The 12883-nt window shown below is 42.3% G+C and overlaps 1 protein-coding gene and 1 non-coding gene across 2 annotated transcripts in view; one reads left to right on the top strand and one right to left on the bottom strand.

The window, feature by feature from the left end:
• The window catches only part of fras1 (Fraser extracellular matrix complex subunit 1), a 303829-nt gene that overhangs the window by 163546 nt on the left and 127400 nt on the right, over nt 1-12883 (top strand). Inside the window, exons 18-19 of the mRNA XM_085295515.1 lie at nt 7944-8084; nt 10118-10264. Of these exons, the coding sequence (XP_085151641.1) occupies nt 7944-8084; nt 10118-10264 (288 nt within the window). The remainder of the gene's footprint in view (nt 1-7943; nt 8085-10117; nt 10265-12883) is intronic.
• Nucleotides 8628-8701, bottom strand: trnat-agu (transfer RNA threonine (anticodon AGU)). The gene has a single exon. It is a non-coding gene; the product is annotated as a tRNA-Thr (tRNA).

The following is a 12883-nucleotide window of genomic DNA, read 5'->3' as shown; positions in this document are numbered from 1 at the left end:
CCATTTGTGAAAATGACTGATTAAATCAAAAAGCACACTAAGTAGTAGAGCTGTGTTAAGGTTCAATATTGGGGCTCCTAATATTGGGGATGGAGACAAGAGAAAAACCACAATAACAACACTGGTCCGGTCGGGTTGAGTCAAACGATGATTTAATGATCACACACGTGGGAGATGGACACTGATGCAGACAGCCTCAAAATCTCAAAATGGTGGAGCATTGCTCAAACTTTTATAGCCTCTGGTGCCTCCACCTTATCATACAAAGCCTAAACATTCACATGCTTTCTCTCACACAGCGCCTAAGCTACGACCTTGGCTCCCTGTTTATCTGCTCCTGCTGAAATGGGGCAGAAAACTCCAGCACACTCTGTTCTCTCCTACTCAGACAAATTAGATTTCTTATAACTCAGCAGTATAATGCATCATAAAACAATATCATTCATTCACAACAAGTCAGCAGTTTAATGTAATGCAAATCAGTTTAACTAATGCAATAGTTATCAGCTTCTTCTAATTCAGGAGAATAATGCAAACTAAAACTACATAATAATTCACAATCTTTAATTAGGGGTATAACATGGCATAAAATAATATTATAATCTAACAGCTGCTAACTTGGCTCTATAGACTCAAGTTGCAAACACAATGTTAAGCTCCATAAAGTAAAGTGGTGGTATAACTGGAACAAATTCTACTTGCAAAACACATGAAGGCAAAGCAGTCTAAGTGATCTGAATGCAAAGTGAATTTCAGACACGGTGCGATTACACATAAAGTCAATAGAAAGACTGGATGCAAATTCTCTGATGGCAGCACAAACTGAGAGGAGAGACGTGCCTGCGTGTGCTGGAAATGTTTCAGCCTGAATCGACCTCAGAAATGATGGCAGAGGGAAATGGAGAGAGACGGGGAAATGATGGCGAGTCACAGAGTCTCTGGTGAGTTCAGGCATCAGTGAGGCTGAACCGATCACGCACTCTTCACAAAGCATGTTCAATTAGGTGTTATTGACCCCGATGAAGGCTGCAGGTAGAAAGTGTAGATCTCACAACTTTCTTTTTATTGTACGCATGTTGTTCCTCTCTTTGCTGATTTTTGTGTGTGGGGAAAAAATATATATTTAAGCCACATTAATTAAATATTGGATTTCTACGTTACCTGCTGACATATCTAGAGCGGCTCTTCCTCAACCTCCTCCGACCACAGGTACAACATGCCCAGGACCCACTACAGTTTACATACAAGGCGGGTGTCGGAGTGGAGGATGCCATCCTGTACCTCCTACACAGAGCCCACTCACACCTGGATGGGGGAAAAGGCACGGTCAGGATCCTGTTTCTTGACTTTTCCAGTGCCTTTAATACCATCCGTCCCTGTATGCTTCAGGAAAAACTGAACAGGATGGAGGTGGACCCCTGCCTGGTGGCTTGGATCTCCGACTACCTCACCGACAGACCACAGTACGTCAGGCTGAAGGACATCACGTCTGACACTGTGGTCAGCAGCACAGGAGCCCCACAGGGAACTGTGCTGTCCCCTCTTCTCTTCACCCTGTACACCTCTGACTTCTGCTACAACTCTGAATTATGCCATATTCAGAAGTTTGCAGATGACACAGCCATCATGGGGTGTATCTGGGATGATCAGGAAGAGGAGTACAGAAGTCTGGTGAGGAACTTTGTCGCATGGAGTCACACAAACCACCTGCAACTCAACACCTCAAAGACTAAGGAACTGGTTGTGGACTTCGGGAGGTCCAGAGAAGGTCCACTGCCAGTTCAGATAGAGGGGGAGGAGGTGGAGGTGGTCAACAAGTACAAGTACCTCGGGCTGTGGGTGGACAATAAACTGGACTGGTCATGCAACACAGAGCACCTGTATAAAAAAGCCCAAAGCCGACTGTACTTCCTCAGGAGGCTGAGGTCTTTTAACATCTGCAGGAAGCTCCTGAGGATGTTTTACCAGTCGGTGGTTGCTGGAGTACTTTTCTATGCTGTGGTGTGCTGGGGGAGCAGCACAGCAAAGAAGGACTCATCCAGGCTGGAGAAACTGATCAGGAAGGCTAGCTCTGTGGTCGGCATGAAGCTGGACACTCTGGTGACAGTGGCAGAGAAAAGGACATTAAAGAAACTGATGGACATTATGGACAATGCTGGGCATCCTCTGCACACGGCCATAAACAAGCAGAAGAGTCTGTTCAGTGACAGGTTGCTTCTCCCCAAGACAAGAACTAACAGACTTAAAAACTCCTTTGTCCCACACGCCATCAGACTGTTTAACTCCTCTCTGGAGGGGAGAGGGAGGGGAAACAGGAGGACAAAGGAGAGGGAACAACTAAGCTGTAGTGCCTCTTCACCTCACTGTACAATACCTTGTGCAATACTTTTTGTAAATAGTCAACAGTGCAATAGACTCAATACTTGAAATGTGCAATTCACTTGTATTTTTATTTTTTATTCCTATTTATTCTATTTATCCCCTTTGTATATTTTATTTATATTTGTCTCTGTATTTATATATATGTGTGTGTGTGTGTGTGTGTGTGTGTGTGTGTGTGTGTGTGTGTGTGTGTGTGTGTATGTATATATATTATATATATATATAACAATTCTGTAACTGTAACTTCGGTCGTTGCTGTGCTTTTTTTTGGAAGTCGAATTTCCCAGAGGAACCCACCCGAGGGATTAATAAAGTTCTATCTTATCTTATCTTATCTTATATGAGAAAATGAGTTTTTCTTGTTGTACAGAAAACCTGAATTTGAAGTCAGCAGAGTTATTGTGTCTATTGTGTGGGTGCCAGGTTCATACTAAGCCTCCTTTTGTCAGATGAACACAAATTTAGCTGAAGATCAATTCAATAAATGGCACGTCATTTAAGCTCTATTCACAGTAATATGTAAAGGAGTTGCTCCTCTCTGCCTCCATTCTCACTAACAAAGGTTTCCCTCAGTGGAGTGTCAGTGGGTTCAGTTGTACGGCTGGGAACAATACATGCTGTTGTACAAGTTTCTGTGTGTGTGTGAGTGTGTGTGAGTGTGGCGCTCTGACAGATAACCAGACCTCCCCCGTAGCTACTGTCCTTAAAGGAGGCTGGGGCCTGTGAGCCATCAGACGTCTGAGAGTAAATTCCAGGTTGTAAATCCCCACGTTCTCCATTCAGTGCAGACAGAGACAGTTTGTGTGTAGGAGGCTTAACGCTGCTCGATGCGCAGGTTGAGGCGCAGCACACCGTGACACACGAGGAGAGTTAGCGCGCGCCTAACATGTGCTGGAATAACTTTGACCGTGTTTGACTTTAACTGTCGCAGTTATTGATTGAAATACCATTAAGCTGCAAGATATGCAGCTGAAAAAATTGGCAGATGGTCATATGTATGCTAATGTTTTCTATTTGGACTGCGCTACAAGGCTGGACTGAAATTCTGAGATGTGTTTTTATGACATATGATATTCAGCTCGGGGCTACTTTCCATCATTAAGATTAAAGGTGTTTGTCACCTCATTACTCCAGACCACGACGTAGCTGTAGCTCTGTGTAGGCTTTGCTGTCGAAACATGTTCAACCATAACCAATAATGACACGTTTCCGCTGGTGCATCAAGGCACCAGAGCCAAAAGACACAGGCAACATCTGACACCAACTAGTGTAAAAGCACATTATTCCAGTCCTAATACATACTCCCCATGGTTCCCAGCTCTCTTTGGGAACCTAACTGCAAGTGTTAGGCATTCTACCAGAGTCATTTAGGTATGCAAAGACATAAACGCGCAGATAGGCTTCTGAATTTTTTCTTATAGGGTGATTATTGGCCCCAATGATCACAGCTATCCTCCACTGCAACTCTGCAGCACATGACCAGAATGAAAACTGCGAGGGGGAAAATTTGATTGATGGAAACCTGATGTTTGACATAACCAGCTTAACAAATAATCATTTTCTGCACTTTAATTGGGCGGATTAAACAGCTTACATGTCATTCATATCAATGAAACCTGTTCAGGAGCACAGTTTCCTATAATTTTTTCCCTGATGTATTTGTAACTCGTCTCTTGCAGCAGTTGTTGTTGCCATTTCCTCCAAATTGCTCCTCATAGAAATGGGCTGATTTCGAGCATCCCATAACGCAGCGGAATCAATATGAGTGACACCTTAGACACTTCCGAGGAATGAGATATAACCATCCACCTGTGTTTCTGCGGCACATGCTGCCGCACTTATGAAATGATAAGCTCTGTACTGTACCAGGAGAATCATTTATGGAAAGCATTAAGGAGCGCTCACACCCCCAAACTAAATCACAATCTCATCGACTGCGCCCACCTCGAATTATGACCCTATCAGCACAAAACAAAGTAATGAATGTGATTCTCTGAGCTCGTGCACCAGATAATGTGTGATGAGAACGCCTGCGCACATGAATTCAGCTACTACAGGAATCAATATGCGCTCTCCTTCCTGGAACAAATTAGATATCCAAGCTGCAATAAAAGAGCGAGAGGCGTCCTATCACTCTTATTCACTCCCCGTATTAATGACATAAGTTTGACAGCAGGCCTGCTTAATACGCCTCTGAGTCTGCGTTTGTTTTTGGACCGTTGATGTGAAGATTTCTGGGTAGCTTGTGATTGGCAAGATGAGCTGATTTTGATTTATTTATTTATTTATTTGTCATGTGTTTTTGCATGTTGTTGGATGAATAAGCGCATTTGTGGGTGGTAAACTCGATCATAAACATATTGGATGTCGTCTCATCTCTTCTACCAATTAAGCTGCCATAGTTGACGAGGAAGAACAAGAGGGATTACGGGTAGGCGGCAGGGAGACGGTGGGCGATGATGGGATGTCAGACTGACAGTTTCGGCTGACAACCGTGTGACTTTAAAAGTCCTTGCTCTGACACTGAGATGGTCCCACAGGGTAAATGTTTTTGCGCGTGCGCACACACACACACACACACACACACACACACACACACACACACACACACACACACACGCAGTAGTGTTGGCTCAGGTAGAGCTACCTGCCAGTGCTGTCATGCAGTGTGTACACAAGACCCGGATGCAGCTGACAGCCCTCTGAAAGAATCCAAAGAGGAGTAATTATAAACACACAGTCCAGTGTAAATATACTAAAAAAAACAAGACCGGTAGTGCATACACACACACACAGGCACGCACGCACACACCTGGTGCTGCTAGCCAGTTGATGACAGGCCTTTTGTCTTTCATTCGAACCCCCGCCAGCAGCATGAACCCCTCTCAGCTGCCAGAGCTGATAGCATTGCTCAGCTATTTGTCTTCATGGTGCCAAAGCAGACATCAAAGGCTGCACAAAATGCCTGTTTCAGGGCAGCTGCTGTGTTGGGTGATCAGTGTGGGGGCCTGTAAGTGAAGGCTAAATAAACTAGGAAGTGCATATATATAGAAAAGCAGGGTAATCTGCATATGGAGCTACATTTAGCAATGTAAAATTGCATTAGGCAGCACTTTTGGTCAAATCAAATGAGGCTGCTCACCAGCAGAGGCCCAAAAATGTCTTATTAGAAGTAGTATTAGTGGTAGTTTTTTGAGTTTTTTTTAGAAGAAAGTTTATCATGGATTGTCTTATTTGTCTTTATTCGTAAAAAATATCTAGTTTTCCCTTAACTTCTGATCAGTTCCAAAATTTCCCTTTGCTGAGTTTAGTGTCATTTATTTTGCCGTAACTTTTAGGCTTCTAAAATGTACTTTTTTAAGCTCTGCCCTACTGTATGCAGTAAAAAAAGATCTATAAATAAAACAAATAAGCAAAGTGGATCCAACAAGTCTTCCAACTATTTGTTCTTAGTGTTATTTAAGTCCATAAAATCATTAAATTCTACCCAGTTTAATTTAATATAAAATACACCAGTTGATTGCAGCAGTCACCTCAGGGTGCAACAATATTGAAGAGAGAAACCCAATAACCATGACAGTTCCTTGTGGGCAGCACTTGATAATGATGGGAAAGAACAGAAACCTGCAGAACCGGGCTCAGGAGAGGGGCATCTATGTTCCATGACCAGAGAAGAGTGAAAAGAGGGAAGTGGAGAAGAAATAATCATGGCATCATCATCATGGCGATCACCCAGTAGCCTGGGCCTATCACAGCTTAACTAAAGTTGTGTCTACACAGGAAGCCACTAGCAGTGATTTGGCGACCAGAGGCTAGCAATTCAGTGACTGCAGGTGAAATTACTGCTGTCTCTGTGAAAAAGGCAGTGTGAAATCCTCAGTTAAACAGGGCTTAAATGTAAGGCAAGCAATGGAAGTGACCATTCATCAGACTATAGGATACGGTTAATTGACAGATGACAGGATAGTAAATAATTAGAGGGTTGCTAAGCAACACAAACCTGGAATTTGCACCAGTAACCAGCCATCAGTGACAAACTGCAATGAACAATAATAATTTAAAATGTAACCTATGAGCAGCTCTCACAGATGTCTTTTCTGTGCAGGATCATCTGCTGATCCTTTTCTGTTCATCAGCAGTTTCTTAGTTGTAGTTCTCATTAATTAGTCCTTCGTTTAGAAGCCGAGATACCGTGACGGCTTTAAAAAGTTCACCTAGAATTTATGCAGTTTAAAATCTTCTGATGTGTTTTACAATGATCCGTGTGGAAGGTTTGCTTTGATCTCAGCAGTCCAAATTAAACAGTGGAGCATGTTATAGATTTGCATCTTGGTTGGCGTGTGTCCGCCTTGGAGGAGGCTCTCTGGGCTGGCACTGACTCTGGTGTTAATGCGTAACTTCTGATTGGGGAATCTGGCTGCTGGCCTTATCTGAGTGTTACATTACTTCTGGCTGACGGAGCTGACTAAAAGCTCCTGAGAATCAGATTACTGCATGCCAGCAGGGAAGGACCAAGGTACAGTAAAGTGGCAGTAAAATAGCAGGAACAGTGGTGGAAATTGAATTCAGTTCAGACACAGTCAAATGGGCTGTGTTTCTTTTTTACTGTATAACTTTACAGGAATAGGAGTCTCTGTCTTAGTCTCTGTCTTAGTGTACCCTGACTCTTGCCTCTTTGTCAGCATGCTTCAGTTCTACGTGACCCTGAGAAGGATGAGCATTTAAGAAACAGGACTCAGTTTTAAGTTGCATTAATGCATGACTCCTAAATAAGTGGCTGTATATAAACTGTGTACAAACAAATGCACTTCCCTCAACCTGGTTTAGTACTTCAAATTACTACCTGTGTCATTTGAAGACACTTGTAAAGTTTTCTGGTTCATGTATTTTCTTTTCTTTTAGTTTTAAAATTATCAGCAGAACTTAGTGATCTGCCTTCAGGACTCTTTTGCCTACATATCCTGTACAGTACTGTGATGTTGCAGTTCGGTACATAGGGTATGTAGTTTAAAACTGTAATAATATGCCTGCTAGAACAGCTTGTATAAACTAAGTTGGGGTTTTTTAAACTTGACTTGACTTGAAGGTTAAGAAGCATACAACAGCAGATACCAACTATATTCATCCAGCAAGCTGACGTAACGCTTCACTGTAACGTAGCTACTGTACGAATTTAGCAAAAACTGCTTTGCGATGTTAGCAGAGAGGATCGGTTGAAAACTGTAAGCTGGGCAATTTATAAAGTTAGTCCCAGAAGTTTACATAAGGAACTCCAGTCGTTCCTTGGATATTGTTTGGCTCCAGCTTGTGATAAAGTTTTTTCTTGAGATTTAGTTATTGTGACAATAGCAAAATCTCAAAAGTTGGTCCATCTCCTTTTAATTCAACTCCCAAAACCCATTTCTAGAACAAAAGTGCCATCCACTCATCTTTTCATTTTTCTGTTGTGGCTGTGCTATAGTGAAGAAGGCACAGCTGGGGATTGCGCCTCCTCCTCTCTTTCTCCTTTATACTTCTTTTTTTCATGGTGACCATGTCGCTGCTCTTCGTGTCCTCTTCAGAGTGTCATCCCTCCTGCTGGCAGTGTGCTGGGCCATCTGCAGACAACTGTACGTCCTGTCCCTCCCCGTCCAGCCTGTACGAGGGCCGCTGTGTCCCCACATGCCCACAAGGCTTCCTTATTCAGGACAACCAATGCCAAGGTGAGAGCACATACACACACACATATCTGCTTTTGTACTATTGAGTCACACTCAGTGTCATAGTATTGCTTAGCCTAGATTCTAACCTTAACAGTAAAACACACAAAAAAAAAGTCTTTACTTTGCAAAAATGGTCTCGAGGTTAACTGCTCCTTAAAAAAGGAAGTGAAACAATGGCAAACGTGTGGCAAATCCGTCTTTGTTCTAGGCCTTTATTCTTGATTCACTCACCTGTTTCATGATTTCCTTTATTTGCCGGTGTTTAAAACCCGAGACTGAGAAAAGAGATGGGTGCTGGTTCTCAGGACCACATCAACACAAGGCTAATAACTAGTGTTTTATTCAGTATGACCCAAAAAAAATTACTCTCTTTGCATTTGACCCATTCACTCAGTGAAGCAGTGGGCAGCCACTAAGCAGGCACACCGGGGAGCAGTGTGTAGGGACGGTACCTTGCTCAGGGGTACCCGTTCAGTGGATTCGAACCCCCGACCTTCCGATCATGGGGTGACAATTCCACCTACTGAGCTATCCCTGCCCCAAAGGCACCGCTAGGATTCAAACCCAAGATCTCCTGTTTACTAGACAGGTGCTTTAACCAACTAAGCCACAGCACCACCGAAGCACAGGATCAAAGATTTATACAGCTAATAAGTTGTGATGGTTTTGCCTGTAAAGCCGAACTGGCAAGACTTACAGACATGTGAAAGAATAAAATAAAAAATTCATCATTTTTATCTTACATACACAGATTTATTTGGTTTTGGTAAATATCCTGTAAGTATCCTATAAATATCCTAGCTGTGAAATGTATGCGAGTGCTACAGGTAACTGTGATTTGGATGCATGTAGCTGTCTTGCAGAGCGGTAATCAGAATTTATTACTATGTTTGTCCAAACTTTATATATCTGACCCATTAAATGACTCTCATTCCTCAGTGTGGCTCTTAGTGAACACATGTTAACCTTAGCTGGGCTCTTCTCCCCATCTATCCCCCGCCCCTCTGTGACTCGCCTACTTAATGAAAATCCATTTGCTCTAATCTCCAACTCATTACCTCAGCTCGGTGTATTGACTCTGACCTCATTTGAAACAAGATGACCCTTCCTATCTTCCATTTACCAGCTTTATTCTTTGGTCTTTTTTAAATGTGCTAAATTTTATTGTTTATCTTGAAAAAAAACAACAAGAAAAAAACTTTTTGAAGACCTCAGTGGATCACATATTTAAACCTGGCTTCAGTAATTGACCGATGAAGATGGATACCAAGACAGTTAAGAAGAGCGATGAACTCACATCGTCTTGGATTACACAATAAATGGGCTCTGCTTGCTGACTTGGCCTTATCTCCTTCAGTACTGACTGGCTCATTAGAAAGTACCCAGAAGAAGAATTGTGTTTCAGTGTAGATGAGAATACAAGTGGCGTTGGTGACTTTTAATGTGAGGCAATAAAAACGCTGTGTGTTGCTTAAATGCACCAAATGACGTGTAATGTGAAAGTTGTGGCTCATAACGACAAAGCCGGAAAGCATTAGCATCAACTCTGCAGTGCTTTATTCCATCAGCTCTGTCTCCATCTCCTGAAGCCAGCTGTTTGTTAAAAGCCAACAAGAAATTAAGCTCTGACAAACCTGCTGTACACCATCCACCCTGCACCATGCATGAGGCAAAATTAAAGAGTGGCTAATGAACAACCTACAAACTGTATATCAAGGATACACACCCTGTACCTCGTGGCCGGTCTGACTGAGTGAAAAAACGGAGGATATTGCCTGCTGAGCCGAGCCTGGCAGCGACCTGTCAGTCACAAAGTAGTTATGTCCCTGCTCTGCATGGCATCGTAACATAAGAAATGAACACTATGCAGTATGCAGGAAGACTCCAAACCAAAGACTTCATTGTTTTTAGTGACCACCGGAGTGTTCCAACAGCACTAACACGTCCAAGCAGTCCAGTTGAACTGTGGTGTTGTGAGTTTCCATGCGCATATGTAGTATGTCATCACCTGTCTTTGTCCCCCTCTCTCTCAGCGTGCCATCCCTCCTGCCAGACCTGCTCCGGTCCCTCCCAGGCCGACTGCATCGCCTGCCCCCCGCTGGTGTCCCTGCAGAGTGGCCACTGCAGGGCAAACTGCCAAGAGGGGCATTTCCTTAATGCTATCTCTGGAGAGTGCGTCAGTAAGTCAGACTGTGTGTAAATGTGTGTGAGAGAGAGTACGGATGGTTTAATGCTCATTTATATGCCATTTGCGCAAAGCTTTCATCAAACACGCTGTTTTTTCACTCCGAGTGGCACCCATGGGAGTAGAACTACCAACCTTGGCAGGGAGAGTCCCTTGCTCTGCCCGCTTAGCTTTGCATGATCACACATAGAGACATACCAATTCCTGCGTGTCTGAAGCTCCAGTAATCTGCATTATTCATCAGAAATGCCAGTCATCTTTGTAAAATAGATGCTCTTAGAGTTGGTTTCACTTTCTACTTCAGGGTTTTTCCTGGCTTAGCTTGAGCCTTTAGCAGGGCGACTACACTCGTGAGTACATACAGTCAGGGCGATAGGTCTGTGTTGTATTACTGGGCAGAAATCTGTGCTTTTTAACGTTAATTACAACTATTTAGCTGAAGAAAAATGTCCATTATTCTGAGTAAATGAAATCTCATTTTTCCATACTGAGTTTTTGGGTAGCCACCGAAAACTCCTCGATGAAGTACTTGTACTGTATTTCACTCTGCAGGCTTCTAGATAATTTATCTTCAATATCCACGGGAACAGTTGGACATAAAGCAGGTTTTGTCCTTTTTTTCCCAGAACACTTATTTCAGATCTAAACACCCTATTGAAATTCTTACATCAGTTGTTATCATTTTTATACATATCACCTGTAAGCAGTATCCTCTATCGACTCTCTACTAAGTATAAGCATAAAGTGGATGGAGGCATGGTGGAGGTTTCACTCACATACCATCCACTTAAGGATCCAATAATTAGATTTCATCAGTCTGATCAAATCACAAAAGTTACATTAGGTGAAAATGGGACAATCTTGTTGTTGTCAGCTCAGTTAATATTATCCTAATTGTGTGTGTGAGGACACCCACTCACTGAGTAGTGCACGGTTAGTTTTCAAGTTCGACTCCTTCGCACAGATCTGTGTTATCACTGGTTACAAAGGAAAACCTACAGACCCTGTTAGTTTGAGGCTGCAGTGATAGCAAGGGACTGACTGCAGCTAATAACATCTATTGAGTGTGCTGAAAACCTCTGATGTTCAAAGAGACCTTTAGTATGAATAAAAAGACACTTATAATAGACTTTCCCTTATTTCCAGTTCTCTAAATGTTGGCATTAAATTCATCAAACCTATAGACAAATAAAAATACCAGTAAGTGCATCACAACTGATTTTTGTTGCTGATTAACTCCCCGGCATCAAATAATCAAACCTACTGACAGACTGAAACTGAAAAATCTGCATGTGAATTATAGCAGCTGCTCTAGTTAGCCAATCAGCTGTCTCGAAATAAACCACAAATGCAATAAAAAGGCTTTTATATGGTAGCTTGTTTTCACTGAGCTGACGGTTATCATGCATATAATATATTTTTGCATACATTTTCATCCCCATTTATCAAAAGAAACTGTGACAAATGGAACTAATAATCTTTTGCTGCACAGATGGAGGAAACGGCTGTAGTGTAGGTTATAATGCGTGCCTTTCACAATGTTAACTCTCCACATTGAAACATAATGCTTGGTCATAAAATGGTTTTTAAAAATTGCTCAGTGAACAAAGTTCAGTATAAACTGTAATAGTGAATGGTCCTTACAAGCAGGTGTATTTGAGGAATTCTGTGTGAATCCACTATTATCATTCCTGATGCATCACTGCACTGAGGCCAAAGCACTGTGAGGTGTAATTGGCTTTGACAAAACAGCAAAATCTGATAGGAATGAAAACAAGCTGAGTTTTTAGAGACACATTTTTACACCAATGTGTAACAAATAAATCAAAATAAAAAAATAATGGTGGCCATAACCTAAATCTGCAGAATAAAGTGAGTTAAAATAGGAATTTAAAGTAGAGAAAAACACATTCCTAACTAGACCCTTCCCCTCCTACAAGTTACTGGATAAAAGTTTGTGGCTCCCGGTTTCAGAGAAAAATCCATGGAGATAACGGTGAATTTTCATGAGATCTTTTCTCATAAACACCAGCTTACGCTTCACTTCCTCCCCACTCGTCTCCTTCATTGTCCCCAAAATACGCTGCTTGTCTTTGGCAGGCAAAGTGACAGAAGATAAATAGAAAATGTAAGATTAGTTTGTGTGTGTGTGTCCTCTGATGTTGTCCTCCTTCTTCCTTGTTAATGAAATGAGTTTTTACCTATCTGGGCTGCAGGCTATAGATTATAAACAGGCATATTTACAAGATGAGAAGTCAGCATGGAGGAGATAGTGGAAGGGTAAACAAAATCTGAGGGGGAAAAAAAATCGACTTTTAATTACAGTTTTTGATGACGCGCATTGTTTGGAGATGTAAAACGGCAACAAGATTTAGCCCCACTCGTACGTGCACGTGTGCGGACATGCACGGCTGGCTCATGTCCACACACACATGTACGCAAACACACAAGAAAATAAACACGGTGAAACAGAGACACACACAACCTAATCTCAAATGGGTCAAGCTCAGCCAAACTCTAGTTAATAAAAGATGACTTTTGGCACTTCTGGGCCACAGAAATACCGGGGTCATCATTTCTGCATAGTCAGGACACAGACACACACACACACACA

This window comes from Mchenga conophoros, linkage group LG12, assembly GCF_057382185.1.
Source record: "Mchenga conophoros isolate Kocher_MC1m ecotype Shallow Benthic linkage group LG12, M_conophoros_male_GT1.1, whole genome shotgun sequence".
NCBI classification, from domain to species: domain Eukaryota; kingdom Metazoa; phylum Chordata; class Actinopteri; order Cichliformes; family Cichlidae; genus Mchenga; species Mchenga conophoros.
Note: the sequence above shows the minus strand (reverse complement) of the source record. Positions and strands in the feature narration are given on the sequence as shown.